Below are 23855 nucleotides of genomic sequence, written 5' to 3'. Positions count from 1 at the left end.
TTCCTTGAGAAATTACCATATTATACAGCTCTGAAACACTGAAGTCAACAGCCTCAAGTAAAAATAATATATACCTAAATGAAGATTTAGCTTGCATGGTGACTTAAGAGTATAGTATTTATATATCTTCTCTTTGAAAACTATTCTTAGAGATTGCATCTAATGGAAAGTACTTACATTTTGAAATTCAAGTAACAGTGTCCTAATGAAGTAGTCTGTCCTTGCTTGTTCATCTTCCTAAAGACAGAGAAACATTTGTGAGTCTAAGAAAACATTAAAACAAAAACATATACATACCAAACACATATATAAACAAAACACTTAAAGCCCACTATATAAAATTATCCTTTAAAATTCCAGATGTACCTGATAATTATACAAACAACCATTCTAAAGGTTATACCTCTTTCTCTCCATATATATATTTGGCGGGGGTGTGTGGTATTGGGGATTGAACTCAGGGGCACTCTACCACTGAGTTAAGTCCCCAGTCTTCTAAAAAATTTTTAATCTTCAGACAAAATTCACTAAGTTGCTGAAGCTGGCTTTGAACTTGTGATCCTCCTGCCTCAGACTCCCTCAATTCTGTGCCTGAAAATACAGACATGTGCCATGGCACCCAGCTTATCTAACTTACTTACTTACTCTCTCTCACTTTAAGTCTTTCACTGTCTGTCATTTAGCCAAAGTATTAGAATGAAGCCTCTTTATCAGTATGTCTCTAAGCAGATTATTCTTATAGTCCTATTAATTAAAACCTTAGATGATAGTGTAGGGCAGTGATTGTCAAGGATAATATCATATGCTATTTTATTAAAAGAATAATATTTTTCCTGTTTCAGTTTTTCAAATCATGGTAATTTACTTTGTATTTTTTGAATGAATATGTTTTTACTTTTACCAAAAAGGAAAACAGGGCTGGTGTTGTGGCTCAGTGGTAGAGTACTTGCCTTACACGCATGGAGCACTGGGTTCGATCCTCAGCACTACATAAATAAATAAAATAAAGGTATTGTGTCCATCTATAACTAAAAATTTAAAAAAGAAAAAAAAAAGGAATACAGATGAGAACCATTGGTCTAAGATTTGACTTTTTTGGTAAAGGACCAGAGAGTAAATATTTTTGGCTTTTTGGAACCAGCAAATTTCTGTTTACTCAGAAATTTTTGTTCTGTTGTGATAAATAAATATGTGAATTATATTTCATTTAATTATAGAAAGCAAAGTGAAAGTAATGCTGAGAAATGGGGAATGTAACAATTGACTTTATATCTTGGCTCAACTTGGTTGGGCCAAGAGTACCCAGATTATTTGGTCAAATATTATGGTAGGTGTTTCTAAGAGGGCATTTTTAGATGACATAAACATTTAATGATTCCAATTAATTTTCATATATACACAAGCCTGAGCAAATGAAATCTTATTTTATTTTATTTTTTTATGTGGTTAAGAAAGAAGATGCCAAGCCAGGTGTGGTGGTGCATGCAGGGGCAGGAGGATCACAGGTTCAAAGCCAGCCTTGGCAATTTATCAAGGTTGTAAATAATCTAGTGAGAGCCTGTCTCAAAATAAAAGATAAAAAAGCTGGGGATGTCAATCAGTGGTTAACCGCCCTTGGGTTCAATCCCTGGTACCAAACAAACAAACAAACAACAACAAAACAAAAACAAAAACAAAAAAACAAAGAAGATGCCACATGACACCTAAAAGAAAAAAAAAACCTATTCTATTCTTAAGCTTGACTATATTAGACTTCCTTTTGTCCGTCCTTTGTTTTTCTTACTCATGCTTTTTCTTCATTGTTTTTATTTTAAAATTCATTTTCTCTGATTTCTGCTGTGTTATATTTTTGGCTTGACTTAATTTATTTAATTTATTTGATTTAATTTATTCAATATCCTTAAGTAATAAGGTATATATTCTAAGTTTCATATTAAATTATCTGCCATGAAGGATTGATTTTTTAACTTCCAGGAGAGCAATTCTCAAACTCAACAATTTTGGGAAGGATAATACAGATATGAAAGGTTAATATGATATATTATACTCGAATCATCAAAGGTCTTTCTCATTTATTTCCCTTGAAATGAACATATAGTTTCCAAACAGATCATTCAAAGCACACTATTACTCCATTTATTTATTTGCTTATTTATTTATGGTGTTGAGGATTGAACCCAGTGCCTCACATATGCTAGACAAGTGCTCTACCACTGAGCTCCAACCCCAGCCCACCATTTACTCTTAATATATACATAATCACTACTTTCAACAGATAAAGTAAAATAAAATGGCCATAATATACAAGTAAATTCATACATTTATAAGAACTTATTCCCAAACCTTATAAATTTAGACTATAAAAACAAACATTATTACTATTTTTAAAATTGTAAGTGTAAGCTTACTGGAAACTGAGTGTTTGGCTTATATCAACCTATTGTTCATCAATTCTAGAATGCCCGTTTCCTGATTAAATAACGTGTATAAAAATAGGTACTTACACAAGAAATTTTGAATGGTGCAAATGTTATAGGGTCTTCTCCACACAAAGGCCAGTAGCGCTCACATTTTTTCTGTTGTTCAAAAAAAGATAGTAAGTAATGTACACAGTAGTTTTCCTTAAACTTTCACAAATATTTTGTATCCTATGGTTCAGCTTACTACTTCTCCAAAATAGAAAAACTGGCATCACTAGGTTATGAAACAGCTCAGACTTATCCAAACTATTTTTAAAAGTAAGTTGCTATATCTTCTCTGAGATTAGTCACAATGACCTCAATTTATGTATAAGGTCCATTGCACCAGCCGAGTCTACCCAGCAGACCAAACACTTTTGTATAGGAAAGGAAAACTACTTTAAAAAAGTATCTGGCACAAGGAAATTCATTTAGTACATAGGGTTCCCAGACAAGTTTTAATGCCTATAACTTGATAATTCATTAATGTTAAATCTGTGAAATGTGTAAAGAGCATTCTCCTTGGTATAAGAATTTTGAAAAGTACTAATTTTACTATTTATTAATCTTTAATTTCTTCATCTGTAAAAAGAGGGAATGCTAATCCTTATTTTATAGGGCTGTTATATATACTAATTATGAACATATTACACATATTCTATTGATTTAATAAATCTTACGCAAGTACCATATATTATTTTTAAGTATTCAATTTTGAGATTAAAAAGTATAGGCAGTTTTCCCTCTTATCTTCCTATTTTAAGCAGGTATAAAAATAGAACACTCAATTTTCACTGGTTTCTAATATTAAGCTCCATCACTTTAGGAAACAAGATAAGTTAATGAAAAGCTTAAATTTTCAGTAGACGCTAGCATTCAAGTACTAAAAAACGGTGCAGTTTTTATCAAGATCCAATAAAATGGAAGTCTATGGTCGACCATCAAGTTTAAAATAAATCTTTTGGCAGTGGGAAATGCATCAGTTCATTAATTTCTCATTTTAAATTTATTTTTAACTCATATATAAACCCCCAAATTGTACATATTTATGAGGTAACACTGATGCTTCAATACATGTATATATTGTATAATGTTTAAACCATAGAATGAATAGTACATTACTGTTATCTATAGTCACCGTAATACCAGAACTTGTAATTTATAAATTTCTAGTGTCAGAGTTTCAGAAATAGTGAAGTTATTACATATCAGCTGGAATGAACTGTAAGTTGACAATACTGCTCAAAGGACAGCAAAGGAGAACTATTCAGTGTGTCAGTTTAGCTTAAAAATACTAATATTTTAGAGGCTTAAGAGCACAAGTAATTTCTAAACCCCAAGAGAAGTTTATAGAAAATATCATTTTTAGGGTTGTTTATAATATTATTTTGAAGATTGTTTTGTTTTTGATTTTTGTAATTTGGTCTCCTACTTGGTAAAGTTTTAATATTTTAAAACAAACAGAAAACAGTTATATGAGTAACATGCCCCTCATTCAAATGAGTAGTAACTAAATATAGATTATATAGGTATTTATATTCCTGGTCCAAAATCAAGCAAGTAATACCAAAACGTATTTGCTAAATGTCATAGCTGCATGATCTCTAATACTGCAAGATGGGTATTTATTTCAGAGATGAGGAAGTGAAGCTGAGAGTAGCAGTAGACTGTACACGGTCAAAATGGTAATAGAGGGTAGGTTTCTATGCTCCTTCCATCTATCATCTATGCTCCTTCCATTAAGTTACATTCAAAGTTGGAATCCAATTCAAGATTATCAAATAAATTCATAAATCCTAACTCATTCACAATCTACTACTTTTTCTCTTATGAAAAAGTTTAAAACCTATGAAATGCTTCAATTCCAAGTGCAAAACTTTTCAAGCATGATGTTAGTGTTCAAAAAGTTTTAGATTTTGCAGCATTACTGGTTTTGGGTTTGTGGATGAGGGAGGTTTAACTAGTAACATCTATGCAATTATTATAAAAACTGAAAATTTCCAAAATTTGAAAAGACTTCTGGCCCCTAATATTTTGGATAAGTGATTCTTGATCTATACTAACAAAACATTATAAATCACAAAACCTTTTGCTTCAAAAAATTTTACACTCAATACAGTTTTTCATCAAAAATTTTTACTATGATACAATATAAACTCATCAAGAGAATAAAAAGAAAAATACTAAACTTCAACAGTAACTAATTAGAGAACATTAAATGTGTGAAATTTAAATTTCCTAGTACAATGAACTAATAATAGTATTCAAGTATACACTAACAATATTTAAATGAATAATTTCATTACTTAATTCCTCAATTGTTATATTTTCTAATATTAAATTGTTCATTTTCTGTCCAAAAAGACAATACCAGTAAAAATACAGTTTGGAAGGAATAAATTATTAGCTAAATTACACTTTCCTAATTATTTATATAACATTTCACATAACTCTTAAGATGTATCTTGCTTTTGCAATATTTCTCTTATTGAGAAAAGAAGTTTACTGGACATTATAATATTTTGAATATACTTAAACAACATCAGTCAAAAAAAATATTAAGGTAAGAAATTTTCTTCTGAGTTTTGAGGACAGAATAAGCAAACAAAAAACAAGATAGTGATATTCATAGAAAGATTAATCAGAATATCCAAGCTATAAACTGATGATAAATAATCAGAATTATTATTTTTTAAAAAATATATTTTTTGTCGATAGACATACATTTATCTCTCTATCTATTATGTACTTATATGTGGTGCTAAGAATCGAACCCAGTGCCTCACACGATAGGCAAGCACTCTACCAATGAGCCACAACCCCAGCACTAATCAGAATTATTTAACACATTCTCATTTGTTTGATTTTATTCCTATTCTAAAATACCTCTCTACTTTATAACGCCATTAAGTAATTGTAGGCTGTTAAGTAACAATAGTCAATAATTGTAAGTATATCATAAAATGTATTTACAAAATGTAAAAAAAAAGCGGGGGGGGGGGGGAGCTGGAGTTGTAGCTCAGTGGTAGAGCACTTGCCTAGCATGTGTGAAGCCCTGGGTTCGATCCCCAGCACCACATAACACTAAATAAACAAAATAAAGGCGTTGTGTGCCCATCTACAATTAAATATATATATATATATATATATATATATATATAAAAAGTTTGTGTTATAGAAATTATTTTGTTTCTTAAGTCAAATAAAAACAAGAGTGGAGCACAATAAAGAAGTACCTAACTACTTGGGCTCAGACTATTATATAATAAAAACCACGAACATCTTCATGGTGTAAATACTTCATGCATATTTATCTGGAACTCACGAACATCTATTGTTAGAAATGATAAATATTAATAGGTATACATACCCTTCCCATCTCAAATTCTCGACAGGCCATTACAATGATCTAAAAAGAAGGTGGTGGTGGGGCAGAGAATGGAATAAAGAATATGTTAATTAAACACAATTTTACCTTTTTAAATGCAAATCTCAAGAACTATTTTTTATGCTGAGCAAAAATATAGTCTATCTAAAAAGTTTAAATATGAAAAGTATTGATCAAATTATCAAAATTGTATTTTCCAAAGTCTTAACTATGTAGCAACAAATTAGCTTGACTATAATTAACATGACTTAGTTTGAATTAAGTGATGTGAATCTTCCAGATTTACTTCTGATTTTGAAATTATATTAAAATGCCATCTTTAGAATACTTACCTAATTAAACAGTATTTTAATCAAATATCATTTAGTATTTAATAAATATTACTTAGACTACATTTACTAAAATTATCTAAAGGTTGAATGTATTAAATTTAATACTGCCCTTAAATATAAACTTATAGCTATCTCTACCCTCAACATTTATTTTTTTTCACCCCCAGTCCTTTTTATTTTTTTATTATTTTTTAAATTTTTTAAAAATTTTAATTTGTTACATATGACAGAAGAATGCATTACAATTCATATTAAACATACAGAGCACAGTTTTTCATATCTCTGGTTGTATTCAAAGTATATTCACACCATTCCTGTCTTTATATATGTACTTGGGGTAATGATATCCATCTCATTCCACCATCTTTTTTACCCCCCATGCCTCCTCCCCTCCCTCCCACCCCTTTGCCCTATCTAGAGTTCATCTAATCCTTCCATGTTCCCCCAGACCCTCAACATTTGAAAGAATTTTACAATAAACACTGTATAGTTTTCACCCATAGTTCATCATTACCATTTCACTATAATTGTTTTTAAATATATATAGTTACAGATGGACACAACACCTTTATTTTATTTATTTGTTTTTATGTGGTGCTGAGGATAGAACCCCAGAGCCCCACATGTGCCAGGCTACAACTCCAGCCCTCACTATATTCCCTCCTAAATACTTCATGCATATTTATCTGGAACCCAGTAATTTTTATACTTTGTTTACATTATTTTTCCCTTGAGGTAAATTTTACATACAATGAAATGTACTATCTTAAGTGAACATTCCAATGCACATATCTATACAACTCAAACTTTTATCAAGATAAAGGATATTCCCATCACCCAGAAAGTTTACTCTGGCTCTTTTTCAATTATTCTCCAACTTTATCTTGTTTCAAGATGAAATAAAATGGCAAACACTAAGAACTGGAATGTTTCCCCTTACCTTATTTATCTTTCAAAGGGCCAATGGAGGATGCCAACACTTTAGAATCAGTATAATTCCACAGAAAAAGCCAATTACAATGTTCATGAGAGAGGGATGAGAGCTCCTTATTGATTTTCTACATTTACCAACTAAAACCAACCCCAGGCAAATACTTTGGGGCTCCAAGGGTAGGCAGTAGAACAGGATTTCTCTTTGCAATATCCTAATTCACTCATATTTCTGCTTTAGAAAACTAAGGGCACACAATTTCCCTTCATTCAAAATAAGCAAGAGGGAACTAAAAGGCTAACAGTTTCATATGCTTCTAAATAAATGAGCTTTAGGTGAGGGGTAGGGGAAAAGTGCAGAAGTCCTATAAATTATCTCAAACTTTACATAATAATTTGTAATTATATGCTGACATATGTTTTCCTGGAAGAGGAATTCAAAGGGTTTATGTCTAGAATAAAGTTTAAGAATATGACTATATTATCAGGCATTTTACTGATCCATAAAACCACTAATCCTTTCCTGCCTTTTTAAAGTTATTTGCTAACTGTCTCAATAGTTTCTAACTTAGGACAAGATTTAAATAACTACCACACCCTTTTTCTTAAAATATGGAGAATAGTTTGTGAAAATTTAACTGAGAGATCCTCAAAATCAGTTTTTGTCTTTTTCATAATAATAGCTATAATTAAATATACTGTTACGACTAAAAAAGTCCTTTTCTTCCTGACTCAATAAAACAACCTATGTCATTTCATACAATACTTAAAATATGTTACGAAAAGTACTTACTACAACATTGTACTCCCATATCATCCTCCAAAAATCGATTACTGTATTTGCTAAAGGTCCTTGGGTCGCCACATATGCTTTTGGCCCATACACACCCTAAAATGATCAAATGCAAATTTCACATTTATTATTTACCAAAGATATTTCATTACCTAAATTTTAAGGTTTCAAATTTTATCAGTAATAGTGTTTTCACCTAAAGCATTTCTAAATAATTTTTCTTTCATAGCACATAAAAACATGGCAATAATATATCCAATTCACTTCAGGTTTTGTTAACTATTACTTTTGTGCATTTATTAGACATGCAGAATTAGTAATTAAGGATCATTTCATACTAATTAAAATTTATTATTTACCTGAGTATTAAAAACTAAATTCCCAATACCTAGTCAACAAGCTAACTGCAGCAGAAACACGAAAGCATGCTTTGATTATACAAACAACACTAAAACTAGTAGTTAATAGTTTCTTCCACAGTTACCATCAATTATTTATCTATTAAACTTAAAATTTATTGAACATCTCCTACATAGGTTTTATTTTATTTTTTGGTACCAGGGATTGAACCAGTAGCACTCAATGACTGAGCCACATCACCAGCCTATTTTTAATTTTTATTTTATTATTATTGTTTAGGCTGGTTTTGAACTTGTAGTCCTCCTGCCTCAGCCTCCTGAACTACTGGGATTACAGGCATGCACTATTGCACCCAGCTCTTATTTATTTAAAAAATAAATACAAGAATATACCAAATAGGATAATTGACTAAAATAATAAAACTGGCACATAATGAACATACAATGAATTTGCATCATTAAGTACAATTAAAGGGTTGGCGATGTGGCTCAAGCGGTAGTGCGCTCGCCTGGCATGCGTGCGGCCCGGGGTCAATCCTCAGCACCACATACAAAGATGTTGTGTCTGCCAAAAACTAAACAATAAATATTAAAAATTCTCTCTCTCTCTTAAAAAAAAAAAAAAGTACAATTAAAATCTACTTTTAATACACATCCTCATAAAATAACATAAATACTAACATCTGAGAAAGCTAACAACCTATTAATTAGTTTTTTGAATTTATTAATTTTAGATTTTACTGAAATTATAATAAAATTGATTTTGCAAAAAAATTTTATTTGAAACCAAGACTGTTCATTGTTGACATAGATAATATTAATTTTGCCACGCAAACTCTTCCTACTTGACATTTTTATCAACACCTTATTAAAATATGTATAAATACCATATTATTATAAAATATCTAAACATTACACTTCTGTATAACTGTAAAGATTAAAAAACAGCAAAACTTATGGAACAAATTTAAAACTTTTTATTTAAACTCAACCAAGTAAGAGGCAGTTTGCATCTCTCTTTGTTTATAACTACATAAAAATCTGACTACTTTTGATATAAGGATAACCAAAGTTATCTAAACAAGGATAAATTTAATCTTGGATGTGAGCTATCATTTGAAATAGTAACAATTACCAAAAGTTTTAAAATCTAAATTATGCTCTATAAATTTAAATAAGTATTACATATTAATTCCAGTCCTAGTAATTTATCCTAAGAAATTATTCAAATGAACAAAGAGGCTTATTGCAATATTATTATTACAGAAAATTGAAAAACTATATGGTTCAGTTACAGAGAATGACCACACACATTTGTACACATAAGCTCAAAGTGATAATTTGAAAGATGACTTAGCAATAGGTAGTGTTTATAAACCTTCAATGTAAAAGAAGAAACAACAGAAAACTATCTCTGTCGTCATAAAACTTAGCAAAAATTGTTTACTTATATGAATAAGGAGGCTAGAAGGAAGGCATAGATTGTGCCAGGGCAGTGACTTATTTTTCTTTTGTTGTTGGTACTACTACTTAAGCAATTTAAAAAGCTTTAATAAAATTGGTATGTAGGAGACAGATGTGGTAGCACATGCCTGTAATCCTAGGGACTTGGAAGGATGAGGCAAGAGAATCACAAGTTTGAGGGTAGTCTCATCAATTGAGCAAGACCTTGTCTCAAAAAAAAAAATAAATAAATAAAAAGTAATATTAGAGAAGCAGCTCAAGAGCCAGAGTAACCCTGGGTTCAATACCTAGTACCACAACAAACAAAGAGAAAACTGGTATATAGGAAGATGACTTAGAGCATACATACCTTAATAAAATTTGCATTGATATAATCTGAATCTTGAGAAGGAGTCTTTAAGGTCAACTTAACTCGGCTGTGATCGACTACAAAAAAAAGAAAATATTTCATAAATTACGTATAGTTGGCATTCAGATATTTTCTAATGAAGCATAAGTATGGTCAAGAAGATAACTAACTAAGAATATTTTCATTAAAAAAATAAATGAAAATGAAGTATAGGTACCAGTAGTGTAATTTCTGACATGACAGTAATAGAAAACAGAACTTAAGTAAAAGAAAACCAGTGATGTAAAAAAATTGTATTATGATTGTAATAAAATCATCTCTGGAACTTTTTAAAAATACAAATTCTAGGCATAATCCCAGATTTACTACACTAGACTTTAGGATTTAAGCCTCTGTAGCTTTAAAAAAAGCATACCAGGTGGGGAGCAGTGGCACACACAATCCGCCTGTACTCTCAGAGTACAAAGCCAGCCTCAGCAACAGTGAGGTGCTAGGGCAACGCAGTAAGACCCTGTTTCTAAATAAAATACAAAATAGGGATGGAGATGTGGCTCAGTGGTTGACTGTCCTTGAATTCAATCTCTGGTACCAAAAACAACAACAACAAAAAACTAGCATACCAGGTGGATGACTAATGAACAATTAACCACTAATAACTAATACACACAAGCTCACTGGCACAAGTTTTATTAGGAATCTAACTTTCATATTTTACAGGTAACTATAAAAATTAAGTAAATTATGACAAATTAATGAATTAAAATATATCAAAATTGCTCAATGATGTGGTTGCCAATAATATTTATCATTAGGTAATATCAAATTAGGGTAAAAAAATCTATAGACCAAAATTCCAAAAACATTAACTTTATGAAATCACACATTTTTCTTTATTACATTGTATTTAAGTAAACGAAATATGTACATGATTTTTAAAAATTAAATCTGTAATAAAGGTATAATATTAAAATCAAGTCTTCCCCTGGCCTTCAATTTCAGAGTTCATATCTTGTTTTGATTTGTATTTCTTGAATTATGCAAATGACTATACATATTTTCATACATTTCTGGTTATTTATAATTTTTTTTCCATAAACTGATTATTTATTCTTTGCTTATTCTTCCATGTATGTCTATTTTTTCCTCCTTCCTTCTATGTAATCTACACAAAAAAAGAAAATCAACTCTGAAAGATAGGTAGTGTAAATAGTTTTTTTCCAGTTTGTGTGGATTTTAAAACTTTTTATTTAATAAAGAACTAATTTTAGATATACAGAAAAAATGCAATACTAGTTTCCCAGTACTTCCGAGTTTCCTCTAATATTAATATCTTACATAACCACAGTACAATTATAAAAAAATCAGAACATTAACATTATTAAAACATTAATTAAATACACTGCACAACTTTTATCATTTTTCCCCTAATATCTTCTAATTCATGGACAGTGATATCAAAGGCAATTAAAAACATAAAAAGACAAAAGAAAAATGGTAACAAACAGAAATAAATTTCTTGGCGAACTCTTAAAGTAAACTTATTTTTCATCTGTCCAAAAAAAGATTTAGTGTGAATTTTATTAATTTATTTTCTTAAGGAAACTTCTTTGAAAATTTGTAGGAAGAGACAAAGAAGAAAGACATGCCAGCTACTAATGACAATTATTCATCTCCTCACCATGTTTCCAGTTAAGAGAATATTAACATGTTTTAATATTATACAAAAATAATATACTGTCATTTATTCTATTACCCTAGATATTGCCCCCATTTTTATGACATTTGAGATAAAAAATATTTGTAAAAAAAAAGCTTACTTCTGGTAAATGAGAATAAAATATTCAGTAGTTAGAATAAAGGTGGTAAAATATCAATATGAAACTTCCTCTTACCTGTTTCCCAGTAAGAAGGGGTTGGGGTTGGGGGTTGGGGTTAGGGTTAGGATTAGGGTTAGTTACCCTTATTCATATGGTATATTAGTCTCTATTCAAAGTATCTCAATGGCAGAATACAATAATTTGTTTAGCACTGGGTTTTCCATAAATACTTCTGATGGTTATGAATCCAAATGAAAATAGTGATTACCAAATGGCTGCCTACATGCCAAACTGTTTATATGCAGGCTGTGAATTAATTTTTTCTAAGATGAAAAATTTTAAGTATATATACAATAGTATAATGAATTCTTGAATGTCCATTACACAGCTTCAATAATTGTCAACATTTTGCTAATCTTACTTCATCTATCACTAATCATTCAACAGGGGGGGACCAAAGAGAGCAAATTAAAATTCAAACTTTTTGGTGTTCTATATTCTGCATTAAATTTGAATCAGTAAGTTCAAAATGGGGCACAAACATGCCTTTTTTAGAATTCCCCATTTACACTCTAAAGCAAGGGTAAATATAGTAGTCAATAACTTATATTATACAAATACTGTATTTTAATTAAGAATTTAAAAAATAATTCATGCTGTTTATATAACATCTCATATATTTTAATATTCTTCATTGATGTTTTATTAAGCATAAAGATGAGAACAAGTCTAAATATCAAAGAAATAAAATCAATTATTTCTCTTCATGGTTTTGCTTACTGCCTCTACAATCTCCTATAAGCCTGACTTCCAACACAAAAACCAAGAGGCTCCTTAAGACAGCAGTTTTTCCCTCTCTACCCTAAGCAAACATTCATGACCTATGGCAAAAAAAAAAAAAAAAAAATACATAAATGTTGTCACCTCCAAGGACACAGAAACTGTCTATTAACTAATCCTATTTCTGAGAAATAAAAGAATCTCTACAATTAAATCATTAATAGGCAGAGTATCATGATCCATCACTTTTAAAGTCTAGCTCAGTTCTAGCCCTTTGAATTTTCAATGAACAAACCATAAGTGGGTCATCCTTTGACCCAACAGTTTGCTGAAATTTCTCAATTCTGGGATTAGCCTCAGTATCCAGAACATATTAAAAACTCTTACAAATCTGTAAGATTAAAAAAAAATAATGTATAAATGTGAACAGGCTTTTACCAAAGAAGATATACAAAGGCAGCACACACGAAAAGATACAAATTAGAATAAGAATGTGAACCACTAGTATAATACCTATAATCCAAAATTTCAAAATTAGGCATTACACCTGTGACACACATCTGTAATCCCAGCTGCACAGGAGGCTGAGGCAAGAGAATCACGTGAAACCAGGAGCTCCAGACCAGTGTGGGCAAAATAGTGAGAAATAATCTCAAACAAAGAAATGAAAATATCCCACAGTAACAAGTGTTAATAAGGTCGTGGAGAAATTGGAAGCTTCACACATTACTGTTGGGACTATAAAATGGAATAACCACTTGGATTATAGTTTAACAGTTTCTTAAAAACCTACATGTAAGTTTCTAAAGGCACAGCAATTTCATTCCTACATATCATCCACCTAAGAGAAATAAAATTATATGTACACATAAAGATCTATATGGAAATATTTATAGCAGCATTATAATGTTCAACTGGTGAACACAATATATACATAAAATAAGATACTACTACTCAACAATAAAAGAATGAACTACTGATACTACACCCTGTATGACTGTGTTTATATTAAATTATCAGAAAAGGAAAATCTGTAGAAATAAAGCAGATTAAGCAGTTGCCTGGGGCTTACAACAACAGATCTTTGGGGGCAATAGAATGGATTGTGCTTATTGTTATGCAACTCTAAATTTACTTAAAAAAAATCATTGAGTTGTACACTTAAAATGTGTAAATTTCATGGTAAATTTATTTCAAAGTTGTTTAAAACAGACATGTTAGTAAGCATTCAAAGGAAATTGATAAATTATTCTCTAATAGTAAGTAAATATATTAAATATGATTACTTTTAAAATAATTTTCAAAATAAAAACAAGTGGAAATCTACCAAAAACTTATCTACCTATCTACTCCATAAATAATTTAAAGACACACTGACCAGCCCAGTGATCTCAAACTTTAGGCAAAGTCTCTCAACTTTAACACACTGGCATTTTGGCCTGATAATTTTCTTGTGGGGTAAGCTGTATCCTGTGCATTACAGGATGTGTGGCAGTACCCCTTGACTGTATCTATTAGATGCCAATAGCAGCAGACCTGACAACCCCAGACCTACAACCGAATTGTCTCCAGGTGTTGCCAACTGCTGCTTGAGGAGCAAAATCATACTATATTATCTGAGAACCAATGTCTTTTTTTTTTTGCATTTTGTATTAGTTCATTTTAGTTATATATAATATCAGAGTTCATTTTTACATAATTATACCAGCTTGAAATATAATTTGCTCTAATTAAGTCCCCAGCATTTCCCCTTTCTCTCCTCCTGTTCCCTTTCTTCTACTCTATTTATTTGTAGTTTTTCTATAGGTCTTTCTTCTATTTATTTCTAGTTTTTTTTTTCCAAATTAGTGCCTTGTGGATATACATAAATGTGAGATTCACTGTGGTAAATTCATATGTACATAGAAGTTGTAATGTCCCCCTTCTTTTCTCCCTTATTTTGGTCTAGCTTTTCTTTTGCTTAAATTCTCACCCCACAAATTAATTAAACAGATACTTCTCAAAAGAAGAAATACAAATGGCCTGAAAATAAATGAAAAAATGTTCACATCATTACGAATTAGGGAAATGAAAATCAAAACTACACTGAGATTTCATCTCACACCAGTCAGAATAGCAGTCATCAAGAATATAAACAATCCGTGCTGGAGAGGATGTGGAGAAAAAAGAATATGGGAATGTAAATTAGTACAATCACTATGGAAATCAGTATGGAGGTTCTTCAAAAGAACCACATTATGACCCACTATACCATCCCTTGGTTTTTATCCAAAAGAATTAAAGTTATTATATTATAATGATATATGCATACTCATGTTTATAGTAGCATAATTCACAACAGCCAAACTATGGAACCAGCCTAGGTGTTCATCAACAGATAAATGGATCAGGAAAATGTGGTGTATATATACACAATAAAATTTTATTCAGCCACAAAGAAAAATGAAATTACATCATTAGCAGGAAAAATGGATGGAACTAGAGATCATTAAGTTAAGCAAAAAGCCAACTCAGAGGCCAAAGGCCATATGTTTTCCTCTGTGAGCTAGACAGGAAAAAGGAAAAGAAAGAGGTGAGGAAGGAAGGGATTTCATGAAAATCAAAAGGAGATCAATAGAAGAAAGGGACCAGGGGATGGAAGGTGGAGTGGAGGAGGGAAGTGCTGAGAAGTGATACTGACCAAAAGACATTTTTATATTGTGTGCATGTATGAACATGTAACAAATCCCATTATAATGCATTAAATATAATGTACCAATAAAAAGTGTGGAAAGAGAAAAAAAATTCTCACCCCAATTAGTTGCAAGCAATTTAAGCCTCTACCTTTCAGTTTCTAATCAGTAAAATGGAATATAATAAATAGCTTTGTTGTCATAATTATGGTCAAAAATCCATTATGGTGATAATCTATTTAGCACAGATATCAGCAAACATAAATTAAGGTTTCCATTTTTTTCAGAAGACCACTGACCTTGTCCTCTAACCCCATTCAAAATTAGAAAATTCTTCTTTCTACTATCAGCTTTCCTTATGTCCCTCATTACTACTATATCATTCTCAATGATCTGTATGACTGACCATATATGTTTAATCTATTGTTTATCAAGTAGACTAAAATATAAACATCATAAGGGCAGGAATTTTTGACATTTTGTTTTTTCGTGTATCATTAGTACATAATATATACTCAAAGCCTTCTATAAAATGAAATGAATGAAACAACATATAAAATCAGAAATCTGGAGCTATTTAAGATTTCTCTAGATGACGGAAAAATAAGTGGAGAGAATGAGCATTAATTACCAAGCACTGTAAGATCATCTCAAGATTATCTTGCTTAATAAAGTGTACAGATCCTCAGGGAATAGTCCGAGAAGGGCGATAGCTGGGTCAAATGGTGGATCTATTCCCAGCTTTCCCAGGAATCTCCATACTGCTTTCCAAATTGGCCTCACCAATTTGCAGTCCCACGAGCAGTGTACAAGTGTACCCTTTTCCCCACATCCTCGCCAACACTTATTGTTGTTTGACTTCATAATGGCTGTCAATCTTACTGGAGTGAGATGGTATCTTAGGGTGGTTTTGATTTGCATTTCTCTGATTGCTAGAGATGGTGAGAATTTTTTCATGTACTTGTTGATTGATTGTATGTCCTCCTCTGAGAAGTGTCTGTTCAGGTCCTTGGCCCATTTGTTGATTGGGTTATTTGTTAACTTATTGTTTAATTTTTTGAATTCTTTGTATATTCTGGATATTAGGGCTCTATCTGAAGTGTGAGGGTAAAAATTTGTTCCCATGATGTAGGCTCTCTATTTACCTCTTTTATTGTTTCTCTTGCTGAGAAAAAACTTTTTAGTTTAAGTAAGTCCCATTTGTTTATTCTTGTTATTAACTCTTGGGCTATGGGTGTCCTATTAAGGAATTTGGAGCCCGACCCCACAGTATGTAGATCATAGCCAACTTTTTCTTCTATCAGACGCAGTGTCTCTGATTTGATATCTAGCTCCTTGATCCATTTTGAGTTAACTTTTGTGCATGGCGAGAGAAAGGGATTCAGTTTCATTTTGTTGCATATGGATTTCCAATTTTCCCAGCACCATTTGTTGAAGATGCTATCCTTCCTCCCTGAGGATCTTAAAAGCGTATGGGGATACTGCCACATCAATGATTATAGCGGCACAATTCACAATAGCTAGACTGTGGAACCAACCTAGATGCCCTTCAATAGATGAATGGATAAAAAAAATGTGGCATCTATACACAATGGAACATTATGCAGAACTAAAAAATGACAAAATCATAGAATTTGCAGGGAAATGGATGGCATTAGAGCAGGTTATGCTAAGCGAAGCTAGCCAATCCTTAAAAAACAAATGCCAAATGTCTTCTTTGATATAAAGAGAGCAACCAAGAACAGAACAGGAAGGAAGAGCATGAGAAAAAGACTAACATTAAACAAAGACGAGAGGAGAGAGAGAAATGGAGAGAGAAGGGAAAGCATATGGAAAAGGTAGGAGACCTTCAATGTTACACAAAATTATAAGAGGTTGTGAGGGGAAAGGAGGAGGGAAAAAAGGGAGAGAATTAAACAACAGCAGAGGAGGTAGAGAGGGAAGATGGGAGGGGAGGGGAGGGGGGGATAGTAGGGGATAGGAATGGTAGCAGAACACAACAGTCACTAATATGCCATTATGTAAAAATGTGAGTGTATAACCGATGAGATTCTGCAATTTGTATTTGGGGTAAAAATGGGAGTTCATAACCCAATCGAGTCAAATGTATGAAAGATGATATATCATGAGCTCTGTAATGTTTTTAACAATCAATAATAAAAAAAAAAAAAAGTGTACAGAAACCCTTGCCAATCCCTATTCTTGAAGTGAACTAGTGCTAAATCTAAATATTGGTGTAACACCCCCCCATTTATATCTAAAAAAGAAGCTCGATGTAATAGTATTAAGAGGTATAGCCTCTTAATTAGTATTCTTATAAAAGAGACCTAGGGAGCTTGTCTGCCCCATCTACCACATAAGTACACAGTGAGAAGGTATCATCTATGGCAAGCCCTCACCAGATACCAATATGCTGTTGCTCCGATCTTGGACTTCCCAGCCTCTACAACTGTAAGAAATACAGTTCTGTTTATAAACCATTCAGTTTATGGTATTTTTGTTATAACAGCCTGAATAAACAAATACAACTGGTGAGGAAAGTAGGGTGTTTTGCAAAAACCTTAATGAGTGGTTATTATCCTAGGTACCATAAAATGTTTAGATCTATTTAACACTCCAAACAATCCTAAAAATATTATCATTATCATCATCTCCATTTTTACAGATGAGGAAATCCAAGTACAAAGAAAATGAGTCCAAGATAGGTACCAAGCGGTGAAGTTGGGATTTGAATTTTTGAAGTTAAGAACTCTTCACCATTATCCTAAGCTTCCACTTGTTATTTCTGCTAACACTGGTCATCCACGTAGTTCATAACTGAGAATAATGTAGAACAACAGAAAGATGAAGGATTAAATTTAGGCAACAAAATCAGTAAGGAACAGAGGAATGAAAACAAGAGAAGAATGAGATGATCTAAAGGAGAGTTATTATTAAAAAAGAAAATTTTAGAACAGGGACAGGTGAATGACATCAAGATAGCACAAAATAAACACTGAAAAAAGACCACTGAATCTGCCAATTAAAAAGTCACAGGAATTTTATATTTTATCAAGGATGTTTTAGAAGTTTTAAGAAAGACTAAGAGTTAAAGGTATGGTGTCATGAAATGCAGATATTTCAAGACACTAGAAGTAAAGGCAAAGAGAAAAAAAGACTACTGGTTGCTTTATTAGATAGCAGGTACCAAGCAAAGTATGTGTTTAAAGTTACTCTGTCAGAAAACTGTTATCTAAGAATATAATTATAATGTTATTAGAATATAATGCTATTTTGACCCCTAAGAATAGTGGACCCACAAATAAGTGAGCCATCGTATGACCAATTTTTTTTCAAGCATAAGTAATTAATCAAGGTTCTTATTGTGAACAGATAATAGATCTGTCAGCATTTAGCATTTTAAAAAACATTCATTATCTATATTATATTTTAATGAAATCCCTTCTTTGAACAAAGAGTCTATAAAAGATATTCTTAAAATTTTAGTATTTAAAAGCAACTTATTATTAGAGAAACTGTGGTGTTTAAAGGGATAAAATTAAACAACAAATTAGAAGGAAAAACACAATTACAAATTATTTTGAAGTGTACCTTGGGAAAAAAATTATTTACTAACTCCTTAACAATCAAACTTGGGAAGAATAAAGCTAGTTAGGTTACAAAAGACTAATTAGCATTTCTGTTTTGTTCTATCAAAATATTTCAAACTTACATGGCAGTATGTCCTTATATCTGTTCTTTTTAACATTTTCTTCTTTTTCTCCAGTGGCTGTGGGATAAATCTTTTCTGTTCTATATTTGGTAGATAATCTTCTTAATCGCTTAAAATACAAGAAAATAAAATTCAAGTTTAGAGAAACATTTATATTTTTAAATGTTAATGATTTACAATCACTAAATTTTGCTGACCCAATTCTTCACAACTAATTTTCCTGTTTCTCTAAGCTCTTAATTTCCCCATCCCTAAATAATTAACCCTAAGGATTTCTTTTAGCAAAAGTGCAAACATAAGATTCACATTTATTCCAATGAGAAGCAAAGGTGATAACTAGAATAAAAATTAGTAATTTTATTTAAAAATATCATTAATAAGCTGAGTCAGGATACTTAGTTCTTTAATGTATTCAAGTAATTTCTGTTTTAACTGTTACAATAACTAAGTTGAAAAATCATGCCTAAAAAGAATTATGTACGATTTTTTTATTTCTTCTCTCAATAAACCATGAGCATCCATGATGTGCCATGCTAAGGCATAAGCTAATAATTACTTATAAGACACTGCAAAACAAAGTTCTTTCATATTGAATTGAAAATGTCCAACAAAGACCAATTCTACTTATTCACTGTAATACAGAAGTGGTTTGTGGGTTAGTGACAAATTCTTACCACATATGGCAGTAGGGATGTTCGTTGGGACTGGAATATTTCTGCACGTCAGTAATACACTTCCTGCTTTCAGAAGTACTGAAAGTCCGCATTGTGAATTGTTTAAAGTCTACTCAACTACACTGCTAAAATTTAATTTCAAAGAAGTTTACTTTCTTTCAGGCTTAAAAGACATATTGAGGGCATTATGGTTTTACTGTTCAACAAATTATTAAATACAAATGAAATGAAAAAGATGTCTGGTAACATTTAACTTTTTCACCATTTATTTTTGCTACTTGTAATGTTTTTAAGCAACTAAGAATGTTACATCTGCCCTTTTTAAAATCATCAATTTTAATATAAAAATCTTTGCCTCATTGTTATAATTTAACATAAAGCACTTGAAATAAATAGGCACTTAAATGCAGAATGGATAATGTTTTTGTCTTACTTTAAAAATTACTTAATTTTATCATTATAGGATGATGAAAAAATCTTACAATCTTGTTCTGTGTTTGCACAATGCCAAGTGCTATATTTACAATGTTTTTCTCCATATGGTAATGAAGTTCTTAAAATATATACAAGGTTATCAAGGGAAAACACTGTATTCAGTTTTTTCGTTATTGGTGAGAGGGTGGTAAAACCAAAACTTGGATACAATGTTGGTGGAAAAAATCATCAGCACAACTCAAGGAGGGAAATCTGGAAATTACAAATGCATATAATGACTTGGTAGTTATTATTTCTACAAGTTTGTCCTCCAGATAAAACTGCCACACACATGAAATAATATATGCACAAAGTTATTTATTGCAGCAATGTTTTAATAGCAAAAGACTGCAAATAATTTTTAAGTTCTTTAATAGGGCTGTCTATATACATTTGTTTTATTCATATAGTCAAATTTTATGATACTGCTAGAAAACAAGTGAGAAGCTCTGTATATATGGCAACTATGGCAACATCTCAAAAATACGCATTAAATGTAAAAGGCAGAAAAAACATGTGCATATAAATATACTACTACTGGTGTTTGAAAGAATTTAAAATATATTTGTATTTGTTCATATGCATAAAATATCTGGAAGAAAACAAATATTTGTGGGGATGGGAAATGGGTGAGAAGGAGATATCACTACATGTCTTTTCATACCTTTTGGATAGGAGTACATTGCCTGTTTACAAAGTTAAACATAAAATAATGGGAAAGTCAGAAAGACTTTGATTTCATATTTCATATTAACAAAAACATCTTACATATTTAATCAGAATTTTGTTTCTTCTGCTCAAAGATTAGGTATCTGAAAGGACACATTTCAGTATCCTAATGCATAACAAATATATGAATTTGATATCAATTTAACAATTGCAGAAACACAGGAAGAAAAAGAATGCATTTTAATTTACTGTCTCAAAAATATATGTAACAAAAACAACAAAAAAAGGAGCTGAATTTAATTATAAATGTTAATGTACTTTTGGACTCTGTTGTCACTCTAATTTCTTTTATGTGACAAATTATGTTATTGAGAAAGGTACAAAGTTTTTATGTCAAAGAATTGCCAGTAATTATATAGTGAACCTTGAGAACACTAGTATGTCACAACAGATATTTAAGTTTGATTTTTCTTCTCTTTTTAATATTTATTTTTTAGTTGTCGTTGGACACAATACCTTTATTTATTTATTTATTTTTATGTGGTGCTGAGGATCAAACCCAGGGCTCACAAGTGCTAGGTAAGTGCTCTACCACTGAGCCACAACCCCCACCCCTTAAGTTTGAATTTCTATTATTCAGTGTTCTTAAAGCCTGGCATATCATGGAATGCTTTATACATTCAAGCTTAAAATGAAGAATGCTTTAGGAAAATGATAGTCTTTCTAAATATTATACTTAGCTCTGATATGGTTATTACAACTGTAAAAATGTACTAAAACATCAATTGTACCCCATATGTAAAATTACTATTAATTAAATATATGTATATGCGAAATATATGTACATATAAAAAGAGAGAACTTAGAAATTTTCACACCCATCAAGATACAAAGGTGGACTATAAAACATATTAAAGCTTTGTTTTGTATTTAAAAAGCAAATTCTATTCAACTGTATTAAAAAGATATCTTCAAGTAGAAGTACAAAAAAATAAGTCAGCTTAACAGTTGAATTAAAATTCTGAATCTGCTACTTTAGATTGTATGACAATGAACACATTTAATCCCCCCGTGTCATAACCCTTATAAAATGGAAATAATAATTTCATACTCAGCAAGAGCCTGGCATATAAAATAGATCAGTAAATGTTAACTACTATTACAGTCAATTATGGAAAACTATTCAAATGTTCTGTTACTTCAGACATATTTCTTTAAACCCTTTCCTAGATAAAAGATCAAGAAGAATTACACATTCTGGGTCAATCTTTTTGCCTGAACTGGTGAGTACTATTAAAACAGCAGTTTGCCTACCACACTTCCAGGTTCAGGCTTCAGAATCACCTGGGTAGGGTTATGGGGGAAGAGGCACAGTCTGACAGCCCACCTTTAGAGTTTTTGGTTTAATAGGTCTGCAGTAAAACCTGACAATTTGCATTTTTAGTTCCCAGGTGCTGCTGCTACAGTTCGTGACCAAGTTTTAAGAACTACTAGTACAATAAGGTCTCTAAGCTTTAGAAGGAGTGTTCATTAACATGGGAAAATGAAGGTTGATTTTCAACAATTCTTAGGTTTCTCTGTATTTTATGTATGGGTTGACAGCATCAAATAATTTTGAAAAAAAAATTGCTTAGAAATTTTTCATAAAATAATGGAGAATTAGGAATGAAGAGGGGAAATTATAGTTATCAAAGGAAAACAAAAAAGGTGGGTGTGGAGGAATGGAGATTATGGTTAAGCACCAGTCGAAGCAAAAGCTCTAACTGCAAGAAACAAAAAGGGCATAAATGAAAGAACTTAAAGGTTTCGAAACAGCAAATAAGAAAATTAACACTCTTTTTAAAGTCACTTTTCTCTCTCATAAAACAGAATCATCCACCTGTGTATGGACACGGTAACACTTTACATGCTTTTTCATTGCGGCTATTCCACTTAAATACCTCCAAACATAGCAATCTTTTAAGACCTAGCTCCTTTAAAGCGTTTCTGATGTTCCTAGTCCAAAAAATAATCTTTCCCTTTCAAAATCTTCTTATGTTGAATAAACTAATCTCAGAATAAGACTTGATTTAGACGAAAGCTTTGTTATTTTTAAACCACTCAACATGCTACCAAAGTTTAACTATATGAAACAGAAAGTACCTATATATACAATATTGTTTTAACTTTCTTACCAAATTCCTTTGTCTCTAGTGAAGCTGTCACTAGGAAATTAAAAGAAAGAAAACAAAAACAAAAACCTTATATTGTTGAGAAACATGCCATCACATACTAAGAGATCTTTACAAACACAGTATTATGTGATACACACTATGAGAACAGCATGGAAGTAAACGTTTAATAATTCATTTATTAAGTAGCATAATTATTTCAAATAATTCTAAAGCCAAGAAAGGACTTTAAATCATTTTATCTTAAGTGGGCAGAAATATACCAAAATGGCAAAAATTAACAGATGCCCACACCACACTCTATCATGTGTGGGCTTCTTTTTTTTTAAAACTAAGAAAATAAACAAAAGCATTTTATTTAGATATTTTTAATTAAGTCTACATTTACTGGGTTTGGAAAAGTTGCATAAATGAATTCCTTAAATAAATGCACTACTGTATCAGTTACACTTCTAAAAACCAAGTATGATCATTTTAGCTCTATACTCAAAAACTCCAATGAGTCTATCACCTTCAAGAGAATTACCAATTCTTAGTTTAATTATCAAATACCTTTCTGCCTATTCAATTTCCTAGCCTCTTTCTATAATACTCTCTCACTGCAGTATGATGCTTCAGTCATACAGAATTAATTACCAATCATCACCACCAGAAACCCTAATCACTTAAATATCAGTTTCACAATTTTTGCTTGTTGATAAGTTCGTAGGACTGGATAGTGTTATTTCCTTTGTGAAGCCCTTCTTGAAACTTCCCTCCTTGCTCTCCAGCCCCCTTGAATCCATAATATATTACTCTATTATCACTTAGGA

The 23855-nt window shown here is 31.2% G+C and overlaps 1 protein-coding gene across 1 annotated transcript in view; it reads right to left on the bottom strand.

The window, feature by feature from the left end:
• The window catches only part of Ptpn12 (protein tyrosine phosphatase non-receptor type 12), a 110741-nt gene that overhangs the window by 46628 nt on the left and 40258 nt on the right, over positions 1–23855 (bottom strand). Inside the window, exons 2-7 of the mRNA XM_076834998.1 lie at positions 19056–19164; positions 10075–10151; positions 7903–7998; positions 5830–5868; positions 2505–2576; positions 178–237 (exon numbers count right to left, since the gene is read on the bottom strand). Coding sequence (XP_076691113.1) covers positions 178–237; positions 2505–2576; positions 5830–5868; positions 7903–7998; positions 10075–10151; positions 19056–19164 — 453 coding nt within the window. The remainder of the gene's footprint in view (positions 1–177; positions 238–2504; positions 2577–5829; positions 5869–7902; positions 7999–10074; positions 10152–19055; positions 19165–23855) is intronic.

This window comes from Callospermophilus lateralis, chromosome 1, assembly GCF_048772815.1.
Source record: "Callospermophilus lateralis isolate mCalLat2 chromosome 1, mCalLat2.hap1, whole genome shotgun sequence".
In the NCBI taxonomy this organism is placed as follows: domain Eukaryota; kingdom Metazoa; phylum Chordata; class Mammalia; order Rodentia; family Sciuridae; genus Callospermophilus; species Callospermophilus lateralis.
The sequence above is the reverse complement of the archived record's forward strand: the minus strand, read 5'-3'. Positions and strand labels throughout refer to the sequence as shown.